Source organism: Drosophila busckii, chromosome 3R, assembly GCF_011750605.1.
Source record: "Drosophila busckii strain San Diego stock center, stock number 13000-0081.31 chromosome 3R, ASM1175060v1, whole genome shotgun sequence".
Taxonomy (NCBI): domain Eukaryota; kingdom Metazoa; phylum Arthropoda; class Insecta; order Diptera; family Drosophilidae; genus Drosophila; species Drosophila busckii.
The window spans coordinates 11782708-11806434 of record NC_046607.1 but is presented as its reverse complement, the minus strand read 5'-3'; the positions used below and the strand labels follow the sequence as shown (position 1 = coordinate 11806434).

The window sequence follows — 23727 nt, the reverse complement described above, 5'->3', positions numbered from 1 at the left end:
ATAAAGGAGTTCATCCAAGCAAAAAATAAATAATTAAAAGTTTGTAACTAGTTCTTAATATATTAATTAGTAATTCAAATTTGTATCTTTTACAATCTGAAAAGTATTTATTATAATTTTGCAAATGCTTACTTAAACTTTTATAATGTATACCATCTGCTCATAAGCTGGCTACGGCCATGAGCCAATATTTTATTTGCCTAAAAGAAAATTCGCTTTATTAATTGTACCTAATTAAACAATTCAATTTATATTTTTGCATTACATGCGTAAAATATTTATTTTGAATTTTGTATCCAACATATTTAGCTACCATGACTTATAAGCTCAACGAAATGCACAATGGCGATCATCACAACATTTTGCGAGAGCAAAAGAGAGAGAGAGAGGGCCACGAGTCGTATTCGCAACAAAAGGTATGCGCAGGTAAAGTTTGACCAAAAGCAAACGCAAGGAGGTGTGTCCAACTGCCAAACTGAGAGTGAGAGTATGTGTGTGTGTGTGTGAGTTTGCTCGCTCTCACACTCACACACACACACACAAGCGACTATTGGACATGCGAATGTAAATGTAAATGTAATAGAGCGCTGAGAGAGGAATGGCATTCTAATGAGTGAATGACAACAATTATTGGCAGCAGGCATTAAACAACGAATTTAAATACTAGTGACAATCACATGAAGACAACAACATTTTTGTTATAATTAAGCCTAACCATGCGTAACGCAATGGCTCGCCGAGAATCCAAATGCGGCATCCCAGCCAGCGCAGCCTCGGCGGCGACAAGGTGGAGTCCAACAGGCGATCGTGAAAATAAAAAGGGAAAGGGATATGTGTCTATACGTGCGCCGCTTTATTAGCAACAACGATCGCTCTAATGATACGATTTTGTTAATGAAGCAAAAATAGATGCACACGCTCATTAGCAAACGGCTAGAAAGCAGTGGCAATGGCAAAGGCAACAGCAACGGCAAAGACTAAAAGCAATCTGGGCGATCTCTAGCGATCTAGCGCGGCCCCGCCCTCCATCCTATATGTGTGTGATACTAAAAAGTCATGACATCGCTCGCGAACACTGCGGAACGCTACGGATACGCTTACTTGCTTCAGATTGGCCATTCAAGCATTCAAAAATTAACTCCGCCCGGTTGCGTATGGTTAGTCAGAGTCGCAAGCTCAGACTACTCGTGCGCAGCTGAGATACATACAAACATAGGTGAGTGTGTATGTGTATCTGTGAGATATGCGCACACAAGTTGTTTACTGAAACTCAGGAGCGCATTGCGGGCTGACGTCATTGTAGAGCGCTGCCTCGCTCTGGCTAGTCCGCTCCTGCTCTGCCGAAAGACATTCTTCATTTTTGTTATTTTGCCACAGCCAACTAAAACACACACACTCACACATACACAAGAGGCAGCAGCGCCATTAAAACCAACAAATACAAAGCGATCGCCGCCCTCAGTGTGCATGTGTGTATTTATGTTTGTATGTATGTAGGCGAGTGTGAAGAGGAAACACACAAACATAGCATGAGCGAGTGAGCGAGTGAGTGAGAGAGAGAGAGAGAGCGAGAGCGTGATAGCAGCCGCTGAGAGCAGAGCAGAGCGAGAGCAAGATCTGGGAATGCTGCTGATCGACGACGGCGATGCTGTTTGTTGGTTCTTTTCGCGTGTAGCTCTGTGGGATTGATGAACGTGAACGCGAACGCAAGCGAACGACCGTTAGTCGCAGCAGACACGGGTGACGAACAACAACAAGTTGGAGCGCGTTGCTGGCAAGCGGACCACGGATTACGGATCACGGAACACATCACGGATCGGTAGCTAATGAAACCCAACGGCTAATTGGATTTCAATGCGGAACTAAAAGTGACAAGCTCTGCGCGCATTTCTGCGTTCATTCAGTGTTTATTTTCTTCTCTTCTCACTCGTGCCGTTTATTTTGTGTGTGATTCCTTAAAGCGAAATCTATTTATTATTGAAGAAGCCACACATTAGCTAAAATAAGGTGTGAAAAGTGCGTGATAATTTTCGAACAATGCGTGCGGATCAACTGGCCGCTACACGCTAATCAGAACTCAGTTGTGGTTCAGCAATTCACCTGTTTACAAATCGAAACGCTAAACCCCAATCTGGCTCTGGCAAAACGAAATTCAATCAGGCAACCCAACTGGCGTCGCGACGGCATCAATTTGTACAAATTTCATGCCTTAATTGAAACCAACAATAAGGCCAAGTGCGAAAATTTAACGGCGCACCAAAAACCAAAAACGCTACAAGCGCGACAACTGTGCGATACCAATTAAATCAGCGGACTATAGCGACTACAGCAGTTGCAATCTAAGCTTCATCTTCTAGACGCGCGCACTCTGCAACAGAGCAGCAAAACGTTACAATTGTGGAGTACTTTAATCTGGAAATGGACCCAGGTATGATCATTAACTAAATGTAATCAAAGCTGTTATTAATTGAGTTGAACCTTGCACTGGTTGCGTAACCGACGGCTGCTGCCTCAGGGCAGGCATCTTTAGATCTTCGAGCACTCAAGTGTTCAATCAACAACTGAAATGAAAGCCCCACTGCAAAGTGCTGCAACATCCTGTTAACCCAGTCGAACACCTGCCTGGCAGTCGCTGTCGCAACGCTTAGTGCAAACAATGTGCTGCTGCTGCTGCCGTTGGAGCTGGAGTCCAAGTCCAAGACTCTTTTGGGCAACACTCTTGTTTGCTTTTGATTTTCGTTTCAAAGATGAGCTGTGACACCGCCGCCGCCTTCATCGCGCTTCAACGACAACCTCCCGGTAGCAATGTCATTTGTTTGCATTACCCGTCGACGGAGCTGGCGACGCTGCGCTATTGCTATTGCTTCTAATTTAACTAATGATCGTTGTAATGTTTGTGGTTTGTGCCCACTGTTTGCCGTTAGGTCTTCTTCACTTCGTTGCCGTCAAGTGTCCGTGTCTCTGTTTGTCCATTTGCTTTGGCCCAAAAATGAAATAAAAACGCAGACAACAACAATTGGCCAAATATGGCCAAAGCGTCGTGTTGACACAGCCAAACTACAATTAACGAATCTGCGCAATCTTCCAACTTACGCACATACTTGTCTATTTGGGTACTCATGAATGACATTTGCATAATTTCAAGTTTGGCATGTGCTGCAATTTGTGCGCAAACAAAGCTTAAAGAGCTTAAAAATTAAACAACGTAATGAATTATATACTCATCGATAGAAAGTTGTCTTCAATATTAAGTTTCTAGCGAATGAGCCATATCAATGTTGGCTTAAGTTCAAAGTGCAGCTGTAAACATCCTTAAAAAAGTTCCAAAAAAAATCTACATTATTACGATTTAAATACATTTTATACTTCCCAAATCAAATTGCAACTAAATTAAAACCGAGATAAGCTATTTTTATCCTAATCGCATAATCAATGTCTTTGATCTGTTGCACTCTAAGCGACACTTGCGTGGAGCACTTCGATCCATTAATGACGCTTGCTTGCAATGCCTTAAGTTGTTGTTGTTGTTGTTTGTATGCGGCAGTGTTTGCTTAGTGGCTGGAGCTGGGCAAGTGACTGCTATGGGAATGCAGAAATGCGTGACTAACGGCTACCGGTAGCCATCTACTTCGGTAGCTAAACATACGAGTAAAAGTCCACACGGTGCTGCCAAGATGCTAAAATCACTGAAATGGGCACTAAAACAAAAGCCAACAGCAACTTAAAGGGGGCAGCAGGAGGAGGAGAGGGCCAGAGTCAGCCAGAAATGCAGGCAAACACTTGACGGACGACAAAAGTCGCGTCAATGTGTACACGACTTAATGGAAGAGTATGTATGCATAAGCAGGAGGAGAAGAGAGGAAAGAGGCAGAGAGTCTGCTTCAAGGTAGTGGCTGTTGGTGTTATAAAAACTTTTGTCTCATATTTGCTGATTGCAGTCAAGTTTCGGCCAACGCTTGGCTGACTTGATTATATGGCGTCGCCAGTCGGCAGTCCGTAGCGAGCATCGGGCACAGACGACTTTAATTAAATCAGTTGGCTTGCCGCTTAGCTGATGCGTAAATTTCATTATATTTGGCCGCCCACTTGGAGCCAGCAGCGGCACAGCGGCGGCGAGTGCCCCAAAGGACACTTGACAGTTGCAAGTGCAACATGAGCCAGTCGCAGCTCAGCTCAGTGCTGCTCATTAACATAAATTTAATGATTTTCTAATCGCTGCAGCTGCCTGCGGTTGGCCTGAGTGGGGGGCACGTGTTTGCGCCTCTTGGGCTGTAATTAATGCGTAGCCATCAATATGAGTTGACAAGCGAACATGTGGGGCAAATGCCTAAACTTCTAACCCCTTAGCTGCCCCCTTGGGTATAGCACTAACGATCAGTACAAAGATCTCTGAACTACGACCCCGCGACCGGAACTGATGCTGTGCACCAAGTGCAGAGCCAACACATGCGACAGCGCAAACGAAACGAGAATTTATGTCTGTCAGCAGCGGGCGTTGCACATAGCTCGAATGCCTGCCCGGCATGGGCAGTGCGGAATCTCGGCATTGGGATTCGAATTCGGATTCGGATTCGGTTCTAGTACATTGGCAATGATTGGTCGGATTGTTACTATTTCGGCCGCATTGTCCACATTCTTGGTACGCGTAATTGAAGTTACCGCAGCATGTCTTGGTCGCGCCCCCTTTTTTACATGCGCCAGCAGCTAGAGCAGCCAGAGCAGACGCTGTCATATTTTCTACTCGTAGCGCAGCAGCAAGTTGGAGTAGCCACAATGCTGCTGCTGCTGCTGCCACGGCCGTGATTTATGAAGCCATTCATTTCTGTTGACAGACAAAGTTGTTGACGCTGAAGGAATCTATTTAATTTTATGTACTTTTGATGTAGCGCGGAGGCGCCTCCCTCTGGCGTCATAGGGCGCGGCGGCTTATACTAAGTAATGAGCTTAATTTATAATCCAAGGCACTTGTTAGGCTCTTACTTTGGGAAATTTCTTTACGCGTATTCTTAAAATCAAAAAGAAATAAATCGAATCGCGCCGTTTGTTGTGCAGTAAACAGTTGACAATTTGCACTCTTTTTGCCTGATAAGGATAACGATAACGCATTGAATTGAATTGAACTCTTGCTGATTAAATGCGAATAACATTGCTACAGTTCAATGCGACAGGCATACAGACGGACAGACGGACGGACGGACAGACTGGCTGTCTGCATGGCAGTCGCTTCCTAGTTCTTGAAACGTTAAAGCTGATAAATAAATGCGATTGTGCGGCAAATTGTGCAACGCTCCGCTCCGCATGCCATATTATTATACAATGTCATTTAGCCTATACACATGATAATAACAAGTAAAAAGTTTAAATTTAAATACTGTACGAAGGGGCGAGCTGATTATGCTGCGTACAAACAAATGGCGGCTAGTATTGCGTATACGCAATAAATGCGCCGAGCCTCAACAGAGCTCAACTGAGTTGTTAAATTAATTTTTGCTGCATTGCAAATGTAAATCAAGTTTGCAAAACACTGCACTACGACTAGTCGATACCCTAACATTTGCATAAGTCAATTTAACATATTTGGGCTCGCAGTTTATATCAGAATGCGTTCGTTTGCTCTGGCTTAGCTTTGAAGTTCACAAGCCTTTACTGCTCGTATCAAAGGGTATTCTGCTTTACCCTTTGTAGGCAGCAGGGCACTGTCAATCAAATTGTATGGTATGCTTGCAGCCATTGCCGAAGCAGGGAGGACTGCGACTGCGTTTGCCAAGAGTCCCATGATTTATGGCTGCAACACAGCCATATTTGCAACTTGCAGTTGTGAAAAGGGAAATTAAATTTGCCATGATTTCTTTGCGGCGGTTTTTTCTTTTGCTTTATTTGTTGATGCAGCAGCTCTTGCTATAAAATAATAAAATAAATAATGTGCTCAAAACCAAACGAAAATAAAAAAATAAAACAAATGTCATTTCATGCCAAATTTGTATTCAATTTGTGCACTCAATGTGCGTTCATTTAATTATTTATATAAAATATATTTAATTTAATTTATTTATTTGCTTATTCGCTACATTTTGTTCGCTTCGTTTGAATTCGAAACGTGTTTACTGATGCTTTGATTCTAAATATTGAGTATAATATAAACGAATATTATTATTTAGACTCCCCAGCTGAGTCGGTTAATATTTCTGTTTATTTAACAATCTGTCTGTAAGAGATATATTCTTAACTTCTTATGCAGATCAGTTTTGCTTTAGAATTTTTTTTGATTTGCATTCAAATTAAGTATACGTAAGCTTAAGCTTGAACGATTTAAAAATTCAATGGTGTATATACAGAGTCTTGTGCTGTCGACTGTACTTATCAAATTCTAAACTTTTTTTTTTATTAACAATTGTATTTTTGGCTACGCTAAATTGCAAGATTGTGACTACAATGTATTTTAATGTATTTTAATGACAGTTCACATGAGCATGCATATGTAAGAATAAACAAATTAGCTTATCAGCTGTCCAAATGAATTTGTTACTTTCAATTAAGCATGAAATTAGTTTATTGCCTTTTGACATTTCAAATTTGTCTGAGAAGAGAAAATTCTAATAAAATAGAAACCGATTTTGCTGAAAAGTTTAACTTGCTATGCGGCTGCTTATCAGCAGACAACTTGAACTGAAATATGTAGCAACATACAAAAAATAATATGTATATATATAAATTTATTTGAAGCATAACTGAATTATCAACGCTATCAATTAAATATGTAGGCATATAATATGTAGGCACTGTAGCGTGTACATTTTGTTTAGCAAAATATTATTATTAATTAGTTCTAGTTAGTTGAGAATTGTTAATTGCTCCTGTAATTGGATTTATGCGCTTCGCTGCAATGTTTCGTTTAAGTTTTAAACATTAACTAATTTAAATTATTAAAGTATATGTGCCAAAAGCATTTAGCTTTATTTAATTGCCCATCAGTGTGCGGTTTTGTCAAAGAATTTCCGAGAAATCTCAGAGCAGAGCAGAAAAGCCATTTGCGCGTCGACTGGAGAATTTTGTAATTTGTTTATCTCGCCGTCGGTACAGCATCTCCAAGCTGCTGAACTTTCAGCACAATGCCGCGCCATTGTATTCGACAATTTCCCAGAATTTATGAATTATAATTTCGCTTTATAGACAATTTTAATTGAGCTTTTTATGGGGCTTTGCCAGTACCGCCGGCCGTCTGCGCTCAGAGGTTAACAGCGCTCCAACTTCAGCTCAAAAAGTGTTGAATTTCATTGCAAACAGAGCCATTTGTTAGCCATTTGTAGCCCAAACAGCGCTAATGATGTCGCGGCTAACATCCGCTGGCAGCGTTACAACAGCGCAGGACCAGAACCCGCAGCAGGACAAGAGCCCGCAGTCTGCGATTCAATTTCAAAATACGTAAATCCAACTGCAAATATTTGCAGTGTTAAAGTCAGTGGCAGACGTGAATGGAAACGGTAACGGGGACGGGGGCGAGTGCAAGGGCTGTTTATGATTTTTTAAGCTGTTTGCTCGCCGCTCTTCACATTTTGTAGATTGTTTGCCTTGCATTAACGGAAGCTGCTAGATGAAGCTACTTGGATTAGCTCAAGGGACTGCAAGAGCGGTGGGCATTGGTTGTTTGCATTGATTAGTTCAATGACTACTGCCAATGTCAGGACTCGCTCATTAGATACAAAGTAGCACCACAGGCCGGCCAGACAACAATGCAAACAACAATCGCTATGCTTATAGCCGTCTGTAGTGCATTCAAGCCCATTTTGTGCGTAACTCAAAATTAAATCAACAATCAGCCACTCAGCCGTCCGTAGTTTCGAAGGTTTCCGTATGCAAACAAACACGCAAAATAAACCCAGTGCACAAACACTTCAACTTCTCTCTCTCTCTCTCTCTCTCTCTCTCTCTCTCTTCATCTCTTTCTCTTGGTCTCTCGCTCTGCCACTTTGGTGTTCTCTCTGATCGTGACCGACGCGAATCCTCAACGGCGGTGGCATGTTTGCACCTTTAATAAGACCAAGAACAACAACAAGTAGTCTGTGGGTCATTGTGGCACGATCGAAGGGTCAGCCGGGCAGCTCTTTGATTCTAGCGACGCGTCGCGACGGTAGCCAGATCTTGTAGACAAAGTCAAATCCGTCAGTGTTTACCCAACACACGCCCAACTCCACTAACGACTCTCTAAACATGGCTTCTAATGTTTTACTTAGTCCTTAACAAGCTCATCATATATTTAACGCAACAATGTTAAACGCTCCTTAGCCAAGTAAACTTATTCCATGCGCTCGACTTTTGGAATTGAACAACAAACGCGTTTAAGAATTAAATAAAATAAAAACAAATATGCGGCTAAAGTTGAATGCAGAATATAAAATCAAATAAGTTTTGACTGCTCATCTGTTCTGATGTCTTGAACATATTTATTTTAGTAAATTGTGATAGGATTGTCTTTAGCAGTCGACACTTAAAATTTGCAAGCGTCCACTGCTTTATTTTATTTTTTTGGGCAACTGGCACGTCGCAAATATGCTTACTGACTCATCTAAGACCATATAGAGCCAATGCAAGCCACGGGGAATTTAATTGTTGCGCTTATTGCAAAAATACGTGACTAATTTTGAATGCTGCGAGGTTGAGTCTACAGCTTTGAGCCGACCGGATGTGCTATATAGTTCGAAATGAACTGCTTGCTTTCGTCTAACTAGCATATAATTTATGGCATTAGTAAGCTGCCTTTGCTTATCGACAAATGACAAACAAAATAACTCAATAGTCTAATTAAAACAAACACACAAGCTGCACTTGCACATTAATCTTCAATAATTGCCGAAAATTGTTGTCATGCGTATTTGAAAACCCATTAAAATGACACTGTAAACATTGATCTAAAGCAAGAATAAAAAATCGGAGAAGATCATTCATTAAAAGCCAGACAACTAGAAATATTTGTGAAGACAAATTTATGAACGTTTAGCACAAAAGTCAAGCACTCGAAGATAATGTTGTTGAGTAGAGCAACAAATTGCAGCTATCACTGGGCATGCCACAGATGCCGTTGAGACGTGCCCGTGCCTCAGACAAAAACTGAACGAAAAAAAATGTAAATAAATAAAGACTACAACAAAAAATCGCAGCCAAATGAGCATTTGTCGAATGTGTGATCTTTAGTTTGAGAGCTGCTGCTCCTGTGTGGCTGCTCGAGCTACGACTGGGGCGCCCCTCTTTGTGTAACTCAATTCGAAAATAATTAACGATCGCAAGATTACAAATGTCAAACATAATGTCAACCCGTGGCTGTCATTTGGGCCAAGTAAAATGTTCAAAGACGACAAATTCCCTGATATGCACTGAAAATGAAAGAAAAAAAATAAAACCACCATACAAGAGTTTGAATGAAGCAGCCAGCACACACTACGTTGCTCTCTGTCTGCAAGACCCCAAGATCCCAAAGCCACCAGCGTTGCGTGTGGGTCTGCTAAGAGCACCAGCCGATTTGTTGTGACTTGTGTCACAACAATTGCTGAAATCAGTTGAAATACATACGCTTGGGTACATGAACAACTTACAGTTTATTAAACACTTAAAAAATATGAACAACTCGTATACCAAATCCCATTTAAATCATGGCTTAAAATATAAACAAATTGCATGCAAGTCAAGCTTATCCCGCCGCAGGAGCAGCACCAGTAACGGGCATTGCAGTTGTGGTTTCTCCTGCTGCTGTGCTTGCTGCTGCTGCTGTGCTTGCTGCTGCTGCTGTGCTTGCTCCTGCTGCTGTGCTTGCTGCTGCTGCTGCTGTTGTTAGTGTTGCTGCTGTTGGAGCGTTTGTATTCTGATTTACCACCACTGTGCAGTTGCGGCAAAGCACTGTTTTTAGATAAATATATATAGAAGCTGTTGGATAATTTTGCTGCATTTATAGCTTACAATATTCCTCAGACTCTGAATCGGAGTAGTCGCCTAAAAGATCAGACAGCCAATCCGCCCAATCCGAGCTACGCTTCTCCAAGGGTATAGATTTAGCCTGATTTGCCAGCAAGAGGCTAAAGCAGAGCAAAATAGCAAGTCTACTTCCAATAGACATTATGATATTGACTGACTTACGAGTTTAACGCTACAGCTGCTTATATATGGCAAATTCTCTGACTTAGCGCCCTCGCCAAAATATAGAGAAATATATGTAGTTAGCTTTATGATGCTCTAAACATTTGCAAAGTAGTTTATGTGTCTCACATTTATGTGACTCTAGGCAATAAATTTAGCTTAAGTGACAACAAAAAACGCTGCACTGCAAAAAAATATGCAGCTTACACTAAAGTTAAAAAAATTGCAAGCATAGTTCAACTAATTAGCTTACAGCTAAAGTTAAAAGGGTGTATAACATATTTTTCTCAAGTTCTTAACTTTTCAATTATCTAAGATTGTCAACGCACTTATTGAAATATCGCATTGTTCAGCTAATTGCATGACGATTGGAATTGAGCAAGAGGCATTGATGTGTGTATTGAGGCTTATTTATGCAGCTGCACGTTTCACTTGGCCCACAAATGCATCCCACAGAGAGCGAGAGAAAGAGAGTGAGCTGATCGAACTGCAATTGACAAGTGCGCATTCGCAATTCGATGCTCAGTCGGTCAACAAGTGTCTGCCAATTTGAATATCGTAACATGAGAACCAGGCAATTGCATTATTATTGTTAGAGCCCTAATGGACTATGGACGAGGCGAGCGCCTCTCAATAGCAAACTAAAGCCAAATGAGGTCGATACACTTGCTTCTCTTGTGTGCTTCTCAAACTCTATATTTATTACTTATGTGTATGTTCTTTGTTTCGGTTCCTTCCTGCTTTTTTTCTTGCACTTGCACTTGCACTTGACGCGTGTAAACCCGGCAGCCACAAGTCCAGTGGCAGTCAGTCTGTCCCACAGTCTCCCTGTAGACGGAGCTCTATTGTGATTTTTATGGCGCTGTCCGCAGCACTCTGTACGTGTTCTTAGTTAAAGTTTATGTTATTGGTTTTGTTGTTATTATTGCTGCTGCTGTTGTTTTTGTTCAGAAACATGATGCTAACTACACGATTCTAAATTAGACGACTGCCAAAGGCGCAGATGTGCAAATTCACAGAGCGACTGGCCATAGACGCTCATTGCCCTGCCACCCTCAAGCAGAAGAGCAGGTGTTGTAGCAACAAGTATACGCAATAGATTCTCATAGCTCAGATATATCATTTGTAAAACTGAAAGCTGCTGACGTATCAAAAGGTGTGAATAATATTTTTAGACAATCTTTATAAATATAAAATAATCGGACTCTGTCTTATTGTTCAGTTGAATGCTAACGCTAACAGCAGACCAAACTTTGATATAAAATAGTTATTCGCTGATGCAGCAATCTTTAAGATACTTAACGCTTAGCTCTTTAACATCTTTGAACAGTCTTAATGCATTTCCGTACGCTCAACTCATTTGTGTTTGCTTCTATGCCGCAATCTATGGCAACATGCGCACACCCACATCCGCAGTTCTGGGAAGCAAAGCACTTGTGAGTTTCGGTTGAATCCCGCGGCTGTGCCTGCAGCTTCCGAAGCGCAGCTAATTAGAGGCAAATGTGCTTTTTCTCGCCTACGCTGATTTGTAGTTGTAGCTGATGACTGATTTCCCTATTTCTCATACTCATGTGCTGCTCCTTTTTATTTGCAGAGTCGCAGTGTCCGCAGTACGGCGAAGTGAATCAGCTGGGCGGCGTCTTTGTGAACGGCCGGCCGCTGCCGAATGCGACGCGCATGCGCATTGTGGAGCTGGCGCGTCTGGGCATCAGACCCTGCGACATTTCACGCCAGTTGCGCGTGAGTCATGGCTGCGTGTCCAAGATACTGGCGCGCTATCATGAGACGGGCTCCATATTGCCGGGCGCCATAGGCGGCTCCAAGCCGCGCGTGACCACGCCCAAGGTGGTCAACTACATACGCGAGCTGAAGCAGCGGGATCCGGGCATCTTTGCCTGGGAGATACGCGATCGTCTGCTCAGCGAGGGCATCTGCGACAAGACGAATGTGCCGAGTGTAAGCTCCATTTCCCGCATACTGCGCAACAAGCTGGGCAGCATTGGACATCATCACAGCGCAGCCGCTGGCGCTTCGGCCGCGTCCCTAGGCATGAGTAGCAGCGGCAGCAGTGGCTCCAGCGCCGGCAACAATGCCTCCAATGCTGGCAGCTCAGTACAGCACCCACACACACACTCCCACTCCGCCCACCAGCATCACTATCATCATCAGCATACGGCAGCTGCAGTGGCCGCCAGTGCTCATCATGCGCATGCCCACGCGCATCTTTACAATTCCATTTACCAGCCGTACAGTGCGGCCGCTGCCTACAGCATGAAAGCTGTCTCCTGCGGCAGTCCCTCGCCCCCGCAGTCGGCGCAGACGCATCAGCTGCGCAGCGTGGCCGCCGCCCACTGGCCCTCATCACATTCGGTAACGGATATCCTAGCACATCATCAGGCAGTGGCGCTACGTGCAAGCTGCCAAGGCAACACAGTGTCGCCGCTGCCTATGACTCCGTCTCCGGTGGCTGCCGCTACGGGCGGACAGCCGCTGCTCGACTGCGAGGGGGGAGCAGCACAGCAACCGCCCTATAACTATTACATGTACTTTCAGAATGGCGGAATGCATCATCATCATCATCATGGCGGCATGATGACGGCCGGAGCCACGGGATTATGAGTGCCCGCAGCGGATTAGTCATTGGTGTAAGTGGGTTTGGTGGCGAAGGGTCCAACTACCATAGTTAACATACTTTAAGCAACGAACACTGAAACGATTTTAGCGGGCACAGTTGAATCAAGTACGGCGGCCCCAAGTCAGAGGGGATCTCTTTATACGGCGGCTATTGTTTAAACGAATTTTTATATTATGATGTAATTTTGGAGATTTTCATTTGTGTTTTTTGGTCAGACAAGTTTATGTTTAGAATACTTTTTATTGTAAATTAATAAACAAAGAACAAAAAAAACCGATACAATTATAATTATAAGTCATTGAGTTGTGTTATGCAAAGTAAAATCTTAAATATAATTAGGTTCTTGTTCTCATAACTATTTGTACATTATGCTCTGTAAGTAATAACTAGTTGACTAATTTATGCCATAATAAACTTTTAAATAAAATTTGTAATTTAGCAACAGATTAAAGCCAAATTTGTTAATAACTATGTGGTAATAGGGGCTGACAAGAAGCATGCTCTAATAACTCTTAGAAAGATGTATACATCTCTAAGGACAACACTCGCTGGCATTGGGATCCTTTTTGACCCAGCCAAAGAAAAAGTAGCCCAAGCCTAGGCCAAGGACTACAGCCAAGCACAACCAATAGTTGAAATTCATGAAGACCAACATGAGCAAGTAGGAGATAACAATTTGTACCAGATTAAGCAGCGCTTGGATGATGTGTGGCAGATTAAAGATGTTTTGCCAATAACTACGCTCCCGCAATTCGGCCAGTGGCGTCTCCGAGCCGCTGTTCTTCCGACGCACTTCCTCCGCCAAGCGCTCAGCATCCTTGCGCGCCTCTCGACGCAGCAGCTGTTCGCGCAGAAACTTAAGCAGCTCATAGAGAAAGGCCAAAACGAAGAGCGCCAGGCAGGAGAAGACAAACTCCGTAATTGTTGCTGCCACCCAGCCACGCCATAAAATACGTTCGCAGTGCCCGCCGTGAAACTGCAAGATAGGGAATAAAATGTTTTTACTGCATCACCCTGTATCTGCTTGAACTAAATCAACACTCGCTAAGTGTCTGCGTAAAGTGAGAGCGAAAATTCAGCCTAGACTCTAGAGAGTGCGAACGAGAGCATCACCTCTAATTGATTGTGTAGCTGCAGATGTATACACACAAATACATGCTCACATTTGATGCATGCATGTGAATAAACGTTTTGTACGTGATTGAATTTAATTCAAATCTGATTTTTGCTCTTGACGTTGGTATTAACTTTGGATTAAACTTACCACCATGATCATTGGACAAGACTTGACAGCGGCTGCTGTATCCGTGCCATGTTCTCCGTGCATTGTCATCGCATCCATTGCAAAGGAATTCAAGCAATTTCAATTAACAACAGAGAGTGAGAGAAAATATAAAATGCTAATGCAGAGAGGCTTAAGTATATTTAATACACTTGCTTAACTGCTGAGCGCGAGGCAACGACTGCTATGGGCTAACTGTGGAGAATTGTTTTTAAAAGAAAAGTCGACCCTAATCCCAGTGAGGTGATAGAGCGGCCACTCGCTTATCTCTGAGAAATGTGTGTTGTTATCAGTGCGGTGCGGCGTGAAGGTGGCGATATCAACGATAACATGAGGTAACATAAGTTCACAAGGTAAGAAAAAGAGGGTGAGGCCCAGAGACAGACAGACAGAGAGTGAGACAGAAGAAAAAGTGAGAAATTAACTTGTAAAATAGATAAATCTTTAAGATTTCCCTTATCAATTATTGATCTGCATCTTGATCTGCAACTATAACATCAACATTCAAGAAGTACAACAGGAAATTATACATACTTATCATAAAAAATATATATTTTGCTAAATTTATAATTTATGATTTATAACAAAGTTCAATTTCACTTCAAGCCTACAATGCATACACATGTATTTATAGCAATTGAGATTATTGGTAATTTAACATATTTTTTTTTTTTGCATTTTATTTTTTATTATACGTGACGGATAAGTATATGCGTATATTTGTATATACTTAATAGCCTTTAGCTTGGGCGATAGCAACCGTCTACCCGTGCATTTGGTATGTGCCTACCTTAGGCCCAGTTGGCTTTCATTGAGTTTTGTTTCTAACTAGTCCAGAATGGCGTATAACTGATGAGCTATGGGACGTGTGCAAAAGTTACGGCCGTGCGCAGACTTCGAAAAATTGGGGCAGTGTGCAATTAACCATGGTTAACGATATTGGTTGGTCTAAATGGTTGAGTTCTTTGATATGGTTAGCCAAAAAGCTTTTGTAAGCAAAGTACTTAATTGTTGTTTATTCAATCCATGCAATTGCCCAAAAATTTTGGCTATCAATTAAATTATCGTGTTTTCATTTATTGCAATAAATTTAACCAAAATATCTCATTGAATATCAAATTACTAATTAACAAAATAAATAATTTCAGATCTCTGTGATAATATTCAAATGACCGTTCGAATTTGAATTTAAATTATCTGATAATATATATCGATAAGTATTGTCATGTGTTTCCAACACTGGGCGTATCGAACGAATACTAAATAATACTGAGCTCCGTGGTGCACCCACCTCTACTGAATTAATGAATGTATCTCTATCTCGTTTCCACTCATGCGAAACGCGAGGGTGGAATGAGGGAGAAACAGCGCGCCGAAAACAGCCGAACTCTTGCCATTAAGAAACACAAGACGTTACGAGATTTAGTGTAGTTAATAGTGAGATCATATAATTCAATGTATATTACATTTTAATAGAATACCCGCCGTGCTATTAATACAGCAGCAATATGTTTGCGTTACGACATTTGTGTCTGCAGGGCCGCTTAAGAATGCATTTTCCACCCGCAGTAGCAGCGACAGCAACTACAATTACAACAACAAAACACATGTCAGCTGTGCCGGCGCGTGTTTTGGTTGAGATGCACACACATGCCAAGAGCTGCTACGGTAGACATAAGTCTCTATTGCTCCAAGAGCGAATGACAACCTGGACGCTAAACCAAAGAACAACGACCACGCTTTCTGCAACAGATTCCAATGAACAAAAGAAACCGCCGACAAAGTCGCCGCTGCAAGAGTTAGTGGCTGCTGCAAGACCATATGCACAGCTAATGCGTATTGATCGGCCAATTGGAACGTACTTGCTGTTCTGGCCATGCGGCTGGAGCATAGCTCTTAGCGCTAACGCTGGCTGTTGGCCAGATTTTGCCATGCTAGGATTGTTTGCCACGGGCGCGCTAATTATGCGTGGTGCCGGTTGCACCATTAACGATCTCTGGGACAAGGACATAGATGCAAAAGTTGAGCGTACGCGAAGTCGCCCCCTAGCTGCTGGAAAGATTACACAATTTGACGCTATAGTTTTTCTCTCGGCGCAACTCAGTTTGGGCTTGCTTGTGCTCGTGCAGCTGAACTGGCAATCTATACTGCTGGGTGCCAGTTCGCTGGGTCTAGTGATCACGTATCCACTAATGAAGCGTGTCACATACTGGCCACAACTAGTGCTTGGCATGTGCTTTAACTGGGGTGCGCTCTTGGGCTGGTGTGCTACACAGGGCAGCGTAAACCTAGATGCCTGTTTACCACTTTACTTGTCAGGCGTGTGCTGGACAATTGTGTATGACACCATCTATGCACACCAGGATAAACTGGACGATATGCAGATTGGCGTCAAGTCAACGGCACTGCGTTTTGGCGAGAATACTAAAATGTGGCTATCAGGATTTACTGCGGCGATGCTGACGGGTCTCTCGGCTGCTGGTTATGCCTGCGATCAAACACTTCCATACTACGCAGCCGTTAGCATAGTTGGTGCTCATCTGGCACAGCAGGTAATTGTCCTGCTATACATACATTTATTTTTATACTTTGCTAAATTCTCTCTCATCCACAGATCTACTCACTGAACATAGATAATCCTAGCGATTGCGCAAAAAAGTTCTTTTCGAACCAACAAGTTGGCCTCATTTTATTTTTAGGCATTGTGCTGGGCACACTGCTCAAGTCGGACGATCCTAAGCAGCAGCGTAAATCTTTAAGCACACCCGCATCCACAGCTGCTTATGTGCCGTTGCCCCAAACGAAACCCGATGTAATTAGCTAATGGGGTTCATTTAATTGTCATTGGGATCATCATATACGGGTTTAGTTTGCGCTACACCAAAGTCTGTAGTTAGTTTTAGTTATAGTTTAAATATTATAAATGGTATTTTGCTTTCTCTACAATGGTATTCAGTGAGAATTGTTTGACAATACAAAAGTTACCTGCTAACAAACAACAAGTGTTATTCGTTTATAAAGTGCTTAACTGTTATTCTTTATTACATATACAAATTATGGTTGTATTTTGCAAGATAAATACTCTTCAAACGTATTCAATTCATATGCTGTCTACTATTACTATGAAAATGTTAATTGTACATACTACTACGAAGTACGTAGAAGGGGCTTTAGTATAAATGAAATTTAGATCAAATCAGCCACGTTCATGGGCATCTCGTCGATTTGGGTCGAGTAGTATTGCTCAATATCGCGCAGAATGCGAATATCATCCGATTTTACAAAGTTAATAGCCACACCCTTGCGTCCAAAGCGGCCGGAACGACCAATGCGATGAATGTAGAGCTCACGATTGTTTGGCAGATCATAGTTAATGACCAACGATACTTGCTGCACATCAATACCACGCGCCCACACATCTGTTGTAATCAGCACTCTGGACTGGCCAGCGCGGAACTCCTTCATAATCTCATCACGCTCTTTTTGTGGCATGTCGCCGTGCATGGAACTAACTGTAAAGTTTGCTTCACGCATCTTTTCAGTCAGCCAGTCGACCTTGCGTTTGGTGTTGCAAAAGATGACTGCCTGCGTGATGGTGAGTGTGTCATAGAGATCACATAAGGTGTCAAACTTCCACTCCTCGCGCTCCACGGCGACAAAGAATTGCTTGATTCCTTCCAGAGTCAACTCATCACTGCAATAAAAGGTGATTAATAATTGAGGCTCACTTTTATGTTGGCTTAACATACCGTTTGACCAAAATTCGAATGGGATCTGTCATAAATTTGGATGTCATTTCCAGAATTTCATGTGGCAAGGTAGCGGAAATAAGCACTACTTGCGTTGCTGGTGGTAAATAACGATAAACGTCATAAATTTGTTCTTTAAAGCCTTTGTTCAACATCTCGTCGGCTTCATCCAGCACCAGCATTTTGATAGCTCTATAAGTGAAAAGTTGAATAAGAGTAACGCAGTTGGTCAATCCAGCTACTTACCTTGTGCGCAGTACACGACGTTTAATCATGTCAAATACACGACCCGGTGTGCCACTGACTATATGCTGACCATAATCCAGTTTACGTATGTCCTCGCCCAGATTTGTGCCGCCAATGCAAACATGGCACTGCACATTCATCATGTCGCCCAGCGCTAAAATAACCTTTTGAATTTGCACAGCCAACTCGCGTGTTGGTGACAAGCAAAGCACTTGCGTCTCGCGCAGCGTTGTGTCGAGACTCTGCAGTATGGAAATAGAGAACGTTGCCGTTTTGCCTGTACCTGACTGTGCCTGAGCAATAACATCGCGTCCCTTTACAATGGGCTTGATGCTGCGCTGCTGTATAGCCGAAGGCTTTTCAAAACCTAAATGTGCAAATAAAGATGTCAGTTATGAAAGCGGCACACGGAACATTTGCATATAGACAAACTACTCACCGTACGCGTAAATGCCGCGTAGCAGCTCCTCCTTAAGATTCATAGCATTGAAAGTGGGTATAACTTCCACATCTTCGCTTGTTTCGAACTCCACGTTCGAAAGATCCTCGGCCTGAGCGTTTTTCCGCGCCATTTTGATTATTTATTTTATTAAATATTATATTTTCGGCTTTACAACAGCAATTTCTATTATTTTTCTTCAACTTTCAGGCATGGGGATGCACGATTTGCGAGTAAAGAGTGTGGCATGCGAAAAACATACTGCTGTCTCACTCGCACCGTTGTATTGGCCGACCACCACATGTTAATAGCATTGCCAGCATTAAAAATGTATGAAGTGTGGCAGCATTTACATACGTATATTTTAAATATTAAACAAAAGTGGCGCTTGCCAAATATAAAAAATATATAAATAATTAGAGTAAATTATTTGTGCGTAATCTTCCCTATAATATTTCGTAAGATGCTTACATCCTTCTTTTTGAGTTTCTTAATCTTTTCAATTGATCCACGTATGCTTTCAATGCGTTGCTTGGCCTCTTCTGCAGCCACCGCTGCTTTCTGGGCCAGAGTCGCAGTGAACTCATAATCCTTCTTTGCCTTGCAACGGCATTTGAGTTGGGTTTCCAATTGCCTTTTGGTATCTCTCAGTAGGTGCTGCTTCTGAACTATGTCCGATTGAGAATTCTGCACAACTTCAGATAATTTTTGTAGATTTTTCTTTGCGCTCGCTTGAAGACATTGCAGACGATCAAATAGTTTTGTATACATGTTGAAAACGTTTTTAACCCCATTGAGGTTATTACCACTTTGCGCAATTGTCTTCTTGACCTCTTCTTCCACTGCTTGAGCCTCTTTTAAGCTAGAAATCAATTGATCAAGCAGTTTTTTTTTGCCATTCAGCTCCGCCTCTGCGGCCCGAGCTGCCTGCTCCGCTTTGTCGGCCAAAGCTACCTTGACACGTTGCCCTGCCCTATGACCAGCACAAATCTGTTGGTCCTTGGCAGCTTTCGCTGCTTCTGCAGCGCTGGACGCTATACATGTTGATTTCTGGTTCGTTATACAGGAAGCCGGCGGATTATTATTATTATTCTGATTACTTGAACAATGCGGCCTCTGCTGGTGAAATGATTTGTACGGACGCACCGGCCTTCTGCAGTCCACCAGCATGAAGCATACAATAAATATAAGCAGGAGCTTTTGGCAACGCATTGATAAAACAATCTCTTACGTAAATCTCAAAGTATACATTACGAATAAATAATAAAACAGGTCGCAACTTGATATGCTATATTTGGAGCCTAAGCAAACTAAACAAATTAAAAATGAATTTAAAGATATTTATAATTCTGATTTGTGTGCTGCTGAACGTTAGCAATGGCTTTAAGCTGGACAAGGTAAATGCCACAATCCAAAAATCCTGGTGCTCAGCAAGAGTTTAACGAGAAGCAGCAACTAGTTGAAGCGGCAAAAAAAATGCGTGGACATGCTGCTGCGCCAACTGGATGTGTTGCAACTTAGAGAACACCAAGCAGGCGTCGGATCGTGCCGCTTGTCCCGCTCAAGAAGCTAAGCAACGTGCCACACGCGAGCGTCGCAGAGCGGAAATTCATGACAAGCTAAAGAAAAAGCACCGGCTCTAAACAAAGCGCGGCACGTATACGTATATTTAATTAATCAATGCACTATATTTTGTTTGTGAATAAACATATGTTATCAATATGACCAGGAAGCTGGCTCATGACTTTAGATTGAATTGAATGCAAATGTTTAATTGTTTGGCTAAATTGTTTAACAGCAACCATAACTCAATCGTCATTCCAGCTGCCTCTCGTCTCTTGGCAATTAAAAATGCGCCTGCCACATCACGCAAGCAGGCTCAAATTACCAAATGTTGTAACAAGAAAGCATTGACCCAACTATGTTGCTGCTGTTGTTGCTGCTGCTGCTGCTGTTGTTGTCGTGCATTTAACAACAAAACGGGGCAATTTGCGCCGCATTGCAAACTCATAAAGAAAACGTCCAACGGTTTTGCACTTTCCATTGCACATGACTCGACCAGGTCGCCAACTTGGCTAAGATGTAGCCGCGCCTCATGCGCCTTTCGCACAACTCGCTCAACCACTTTACTGGCTGCCGAGCGGAATTGCCTTGAAAGATTTCCGTTGATGCTGCTGCGCGAAAGTAAAAGCGTTTTCCAGCGAACCCGTCGCTCGACTTTGAACTAACGTTTTGGCACTCATTCGCTGGCCTTGCATTAGAAACGTTTTGTCTGCCCACCAGCTAGGACGTCCTCATCGGAAACGCGCAAAACACCGCAAGCAGTTTCGTAAGTGGCGTGTGCTCGTGTGTGGCAAGTGGCAAGTGGCAAGTGTGTATGGCTGTCAAAGTGACTGATTACAATCTTGTGAAACTACTACAACTGCATCCAGTTTTTTGTTTTTGTTTGCCAGTTGCAAATGGGGCAATGTGGTCCCGGCCTTAAGAGTTAACTAACTGGTTCTGCTGTCAACCATAACCAAAACAGTCGTGACACACTTAATTGCAAAATATAACATTCTACAATAAATGTTCGATTCGTAAGCCTACTGAAAATCAAACGTTTATTATTTTATTGATACATTAATGATACGGTATACGCTTCATTGTTATTAAGTATTTTTTAGCCATTCCTAATGGTTTGACGCACGTCTACATCCATATAGGTAGATATCTGCAATGCCCAAATCGAATTAATTGCAATTTTCAGCAGTAGCAAATAGTTGCCTTTCGGCAACGGCAGCTTATCAAACATTTTATCATCCAAGACAAAATCATTAACTATAACATCATGCTAAAGCATAAATAAGGTAGAAAATTAAATGAAATAAATATTGCTCGCTTCAAGCCAGACTCACATTGTAGGGACACGTGTGATTCAGATTGGAGTATGGCTGAAAGGCGCGCTGAAAATAATAAAACACTACCATGGGGTTCGGATGTTTCATGTAGCGACAAAAGTCTACGGTTAGATTGTATAAAAATGGATGATAGCCGTTCAGTTTGCGCAAAATGCTAAAATTCATTGTTACATTTGTGATAGGCCGTTTATATATATTCACAATCACATTAGCGCCGATCTTGCCGCGCCCCAAGACTTTAAGCCTGCAAACGGGTACTTCGCCCAAGGACTTGTTAAAAACCTCACACTTAAGGTTCGTGAATCGCGTATTCGCGTCGCATGAAGTAAGCGCCAAAACGCTCAGTAAAGTAATACTAATGTTACGTAACATTACTCTACGCCGTAAACAGTGTAACTATTTAGAGCTTAGATGATTAATATGATTTCGACGATGCTAAAATTCTTTTAATGCGCTTTTAATCACACATTAATATAATATGTATATATTTTGCATGTTTACACTTCAGTGCATTTGGCACATTCTGTTTATAATCGTTATAATTAAAATTCAATATGCAATTTTTTTTTGTATCAAATGTAATCTGTATGATCTGCTCAATTGCGTTCTGCACAAATGCGCTTAACATTTTTATTTAATTAATCGTTTGCTTTTGCTTTTTACTTTCTCCCAATAAATCTTCTTAGACAGTGATAGGATCAACAACCAACAGGAAGAAAAGCCAAACAAATTGAGTTCACCCAAGGCAACAACAGTTAAGCTTTAACATTTTTTTGTCGATTTGCATTGCCAGAGGAACAAACTGCACCTGCGCACCACAGCTGCTGCCGCTTCCTGTCTGCCACTGGATTATATAAAACTTTCGTTGCATTGTAGCCAACACAAAAGCCGGCAAGATGTCACCCATGTTGCAGCTGTTGTTGTCGCTGCTGCTGCTGTCGGGTAAGTTAGTGAGACAAGCAACCGTTTGTGCATTTTGATGAAGCTTGGGTTTTTTCGTAGCTACAACACCGGCACTGGGACGCAAGGTGAAGCGCAAGGATGCACACTACCACTTGAATGTACCACCTCCGCCGCCACCGCAACCACAAAAGACTGCTGCTGCCACACAGGCTGTTGTCATTGATCACGAGGTGCCGCCGTACTCCTTTGAAAGTATTAATCATGACGAGTTTCCGCTGCAATCCGCTGGCCCGCACTATGAAAGCTCCGACTATATATTACACCACAGTGGATACAGTGGTAGTGGTGGCTATTTGTCGGACAATGGATTGCGGAGCATAGCCAAGGGCTCAGCGGATACGGCCATCTCAGCTGTGGCCAGTCAAAATGCAGCCGGCAAGCAGGCTTCCTATGTGGCCAAGAGCACGTTGGCCCAGGCTGCTGCTCAAGCAGCCGGCACAGCGGTGGCTGTGCTTAAGGGCAAGGAGGTGCTGCTGCGTCGCTTGGAGGAGCAGAGCGTGGAGGCACACAAGTCTGTTGACAGCGAGCTTAATCAACTGCAACAGGCCAAGCGATCAGCCAAGGCGGCTCAGTATGCTGCCCAGCAGGCCGTGAACCACGTTAGCGTGCTAACCGCTGCACTCAACAATGCTCAGTCCGCCTCGGAGCTGGCACAGAAGGCTGCAGCTGAAGCCGCTGCTGAACTCTCTTCCCAGATTGATATGGTGTCCCAGGCCAAGGGCAAGTTGGAGCAAATTGAATCACATGCCTATGCAGCGCGTCTGGACTATGAGGAGACGCGCGATGCTGCAGAGAAGGCCACACTCTCCGCCCAGGAAGCGCAGCTTAATGCCAACGATGCTGCCTTGCATGCCAATGTGGAGCTCAGTGAAGCGGTTCATCTGCATGACAAGAGTGACCGCAATGTGGACGCCGCGCACCGACCATCCCCACAGTCGGCCTCTGTGCATCAGCAGCGACGGCCCAAGGCAGAGGCCAACTAACGGTGGCTTGGTCACGCTCCAAGCATTTAGATTAAGATTGTACAGAGTGAAGCCCCTTAAGTTCAACTTGGCTATTTATTTTGAATTGTTTCATCTTTTCGTAGATTACACAATAAATGTTATTATTATCATTATCAGATTGGCCTACTTATGAGAATGCCCGATGGCCGATTTAATTACACACTTTTTGTAGAAAAATCAGTTTGATCCTGACTCATTTCCTTTTTGCTAATAGTAACTAACCGCAATTAGCACTTTGCTCATGTTTATGTACATCAATACCTTTAGTTGTTGATGAACAAAATAACAACAAAAACTATTGTTGTTAACATACAACACAACCTTTGGTTGTTGATGTATAAAATAACAACATCAACAATTGATCCTTTGTACATCAACAGCGGA

The 23727-nt window shown here is 42.7% G+C and overlaps 8 protein-coding genes across 9 annotated transcripts; 3 read left to right on the top strand and 5 right to left on the bottom strand.

Annotated features, from left to right (window-relative positions):
* The first annotated feature begins 1670 nt into the window (after positions 1 to 1670).
* Positions 1671 to 12909, top strand: LOC108604508 (paired box pox-meso protein). 2 transcript variants are annotated; one of them, XM_017994012.2, is made up of 3 exons: positions 1671 to 2428; positions 11720 to 12495; positions 12679 to 12909. In XM_017994012.2, exons 1-3 carry the CDS (start codon positions 2419 to 2421, stop codon positions 12742 to 12744), a joined length of 852 nt encoding a protein of 283 aa, XP_017849501.1. In that variant the 5' UTR covers positions 1671 to 2418; the 3' UTR covers positions 12745 to 12909. The 2 variants fall into 2 exon arrangements, with proteins under 2 accessions (XP_017849501.1, XP_017849500.1); XM_017994011.2 differs by having other exon boundaries at positions 11720 to 12909.
* On the bottom strand, positions 9572 to 10113 carry LOC108604511 (eukaryotic translation initiation factor 3 subunit D). Its single transcript, XM_017994014.1, has 2 exons — positions 9949 to 10113; positions 9572 to 9888 (listed from the first exon to the last, which is right to left on the bottom strand). The coding sequence occupies exons 1-2, from the start codon at positions 10103 to 10105 to the stop codon at positions 9683 to 9685; spliced, it is 363 nt and encodes a 120-aa protein (XP_017849503.1). The 5' UTR covers positions 10106 to 10113; the 3' UTR covers positions 9572 to 9682.
* Positions 12910 to 12980: 71 nt separating the features above from the next.
* Positions 12981 to 14235, bottom strand: LOC108604510 (high affinity copper uptake protein 1). Its single transcript, XM_017994013.1, has 2 exons — positions 14025 to 14235; positions 12981 to 13736 (listed from the first exon to the last, which is right to left on the bottom strand). Exons 1-2 carry the CDS (start codon positions 14100 to 14102, stop codon positions 13293 to 13295), a joined length of 522 nt encoding a protein of 173 aa, XP_017849502.1. The 5' UTR covers positions 14103 to 14235; the 3' UTR covers positions 12981 to 13292.
* Positions 14236 to 15414: 1179 nt separating this feature from the next.
* On the top strand, positions 15415 to 16877 carry LOC108604478 (4-hydroxybenzoate polyprenyltransferase, mitochondrial). The gene is made up of 3 exons (XM_017993964.1): positions 15415 to 15479; positions 15544 to 16594; positions 16657 to 16877. Exons 2-3 carry the CDS (start codon positions 15551 to 15553, stop codon positions 16864 to 16866), a joined length of 1254 nt encoding a protein of 417 aa, XP_017849453.1. The 5' UTR covers positions 15415 to 15479; positions 15544 to 15550; the 3' UTR covers positions 16867 to 16877.
* LOC108604479 (eukaryotic initiation factor 4A-III) lies at positions 16862 to 18698 on the bottom strand. Its single transcript, XM_017993966.1, has 4 exons — positions 18477 to 18698; positions 18038 to 18404; positions 17792 to 17983; positions 16862 to 17736 (listed from the first exon to the last, which is right to left on the bottom strand). The coding sequence occupies exons 1-4, from the start codon at positions 18607 to 18609 to the stop codon at positions 17229 to 17231; spliced, it is 1200 nt and encodes a 399-aa protein (XP_017849455.1). The 5' UTR covers positions 18610 to 18698; the 3' UTR covers positions 16862 to 17228.
* A 136-nt stretch (positions 18699 to 18834) lies between these two features.
* LOC108602560 lies at positions 18835 to 19734 on the bottom strand. The gene has a single exon (XM_017990695.1). It carries the CDS (start codon positions 19686 to 19688, stop codon positions 18903 to 18905), a length of 786 nt encoding a protein of 261 aa, XP_017846184.1. The 5' UTR covers positions 19689 to 19734; the 3' UTR covers positions 18835 to 18902.
* A 1404-nt stretch (positions 19735 to 21138) lies between these two features.
* LOC108601266 (CG33752) lies at positions 21139 to 21541 on the bottom strand. The gene is made up of 2 exons (XM_017989166.2): positions 21374 to 21541; positions 21139 to 21309 (listed from the first exon to the last, which is right to left on the bottom strand). The coding sequence occupies exons 1-2, from the start codon at positions 21539 to 21541 to the stop codon at positions 21139 to 21141; spliced, it is 339 nt and encodes a 112-aa protein (XP_017844655.2).
* Positions 21542 to 22272: 731 nt separating this feature from the next.
* LOC108601265 lies at positions 22273 to 23322 on the top strand. Its single transcript, XM_017989165.1, has 2 exons — positions 22273 to 22318; positions 22379 to 23322. Exons 1-2 carry the CDS (start codon positions 22273 to 22275, stop codon positions 23320 to 23322), a joined length of 990 nt encoding a protein of 329 aa, XP_017844654.1.
* Positions 23323 to 23727: the final 405 nt, after the last annotated feature.

Bases quoted from the DNA above. Each gene is read 5' to 3' on its own strand.
- LOC108604511 (XM_017994014.1), bottom strand. From the start codon at position 10,105: ATGTCTATTGGAAGTAGACTTGCTATTTTGCTCTGCTTTAGCCTCTTG. The intron at 9,889-9,948 runs GTAAGCTATAAA...ATCTAAAAACAG, and splicing joins TTCAGAGTCTGAGGAATATT to TGCTTTGCCGCAACTGCACA.
- LOC108604510 (XM_017994013.1), bottom strand. From the start codon at position 14,102: ATGGATGCGATGACAATGCACGGAGAACATGGCACGGATACAGCAGCC. The intron at 13,737-14,024 runs GTAAGTTTAATC...CCTATCTTGCAG, and splicing joins CTTGTCCAATGATCATGGTG to TTTCACGGCGGGCACTGCGA.
- LOC108604478 (XM_017993964.1), top strand. From the start codon at position 15,551: ATGTTTGCGTTACGACATTTGTGTCTGCAGGGCCGCTTAAGAATGCAT. The intron at 16,595-16,656 runs GTAATTGTCCTG...TCTCATCCACAG, and splicing joins GTGCTCATCTGGCACAGCAG to ATCTACTCACTGAACATAGA.
- LOC108604479 (XM_017993966.1), bottom strand. From the start codon at position 18,609: ATGGCGCGGAAAAACGCTCAGGCCGAGGATCTTTCGAACGTGGAGTTC. The intron at 18,405-18,476 runs GTGAGTAGTTTG...TTGCACATTTAG, and splicing joins ACGCGGCATTTACGCGTACG to GTTTTGAAAAGCCTTCGGCT. The intron at 17,737-17,791 runs GTATGTTAAGCC...CTTTTATTGCAG, and splicing joins ATTCGAATTTTGGTCAAACG to TGATGAGTTGACTCTGGAAG.
- LOC108602560 (XM_017990695.1), bottom strand. From the start codon at position 19,688: ATGCGTTGCCAAAAGCTCCTGCTTATATTTATTGTATGCTTCATGCTG.
- LOC108601266 (XM_017989166.2), bottom strand. From the start codon at position 21,541: ATGAATTTTAGCATTTTGCGCAAACTGAACGGCTATCATCCATTTTTA. The intron at 21,310-21,373 runs GTGAGTCTGGCT...TTTATGCTTTAG, and splicing joins ATCACACGTGTCCCTACAAT to CATGATGTTATAGTTAATGA.
- LOC108601265 (XM_017989165.1), top strand. From the start codon at position 22,273: ATGTCACCCATGTTGCAGCTGTTGTTGTCGCTGCTGCTGCTGTCGG. The intron at 22,319-22,378 runs GTAAGTTAGTGA...GTTTTTTCGTAG, and splicing joins GTCGCTGCTGCTGCTGTCGG to CTACAACACCGGCACTGGGA.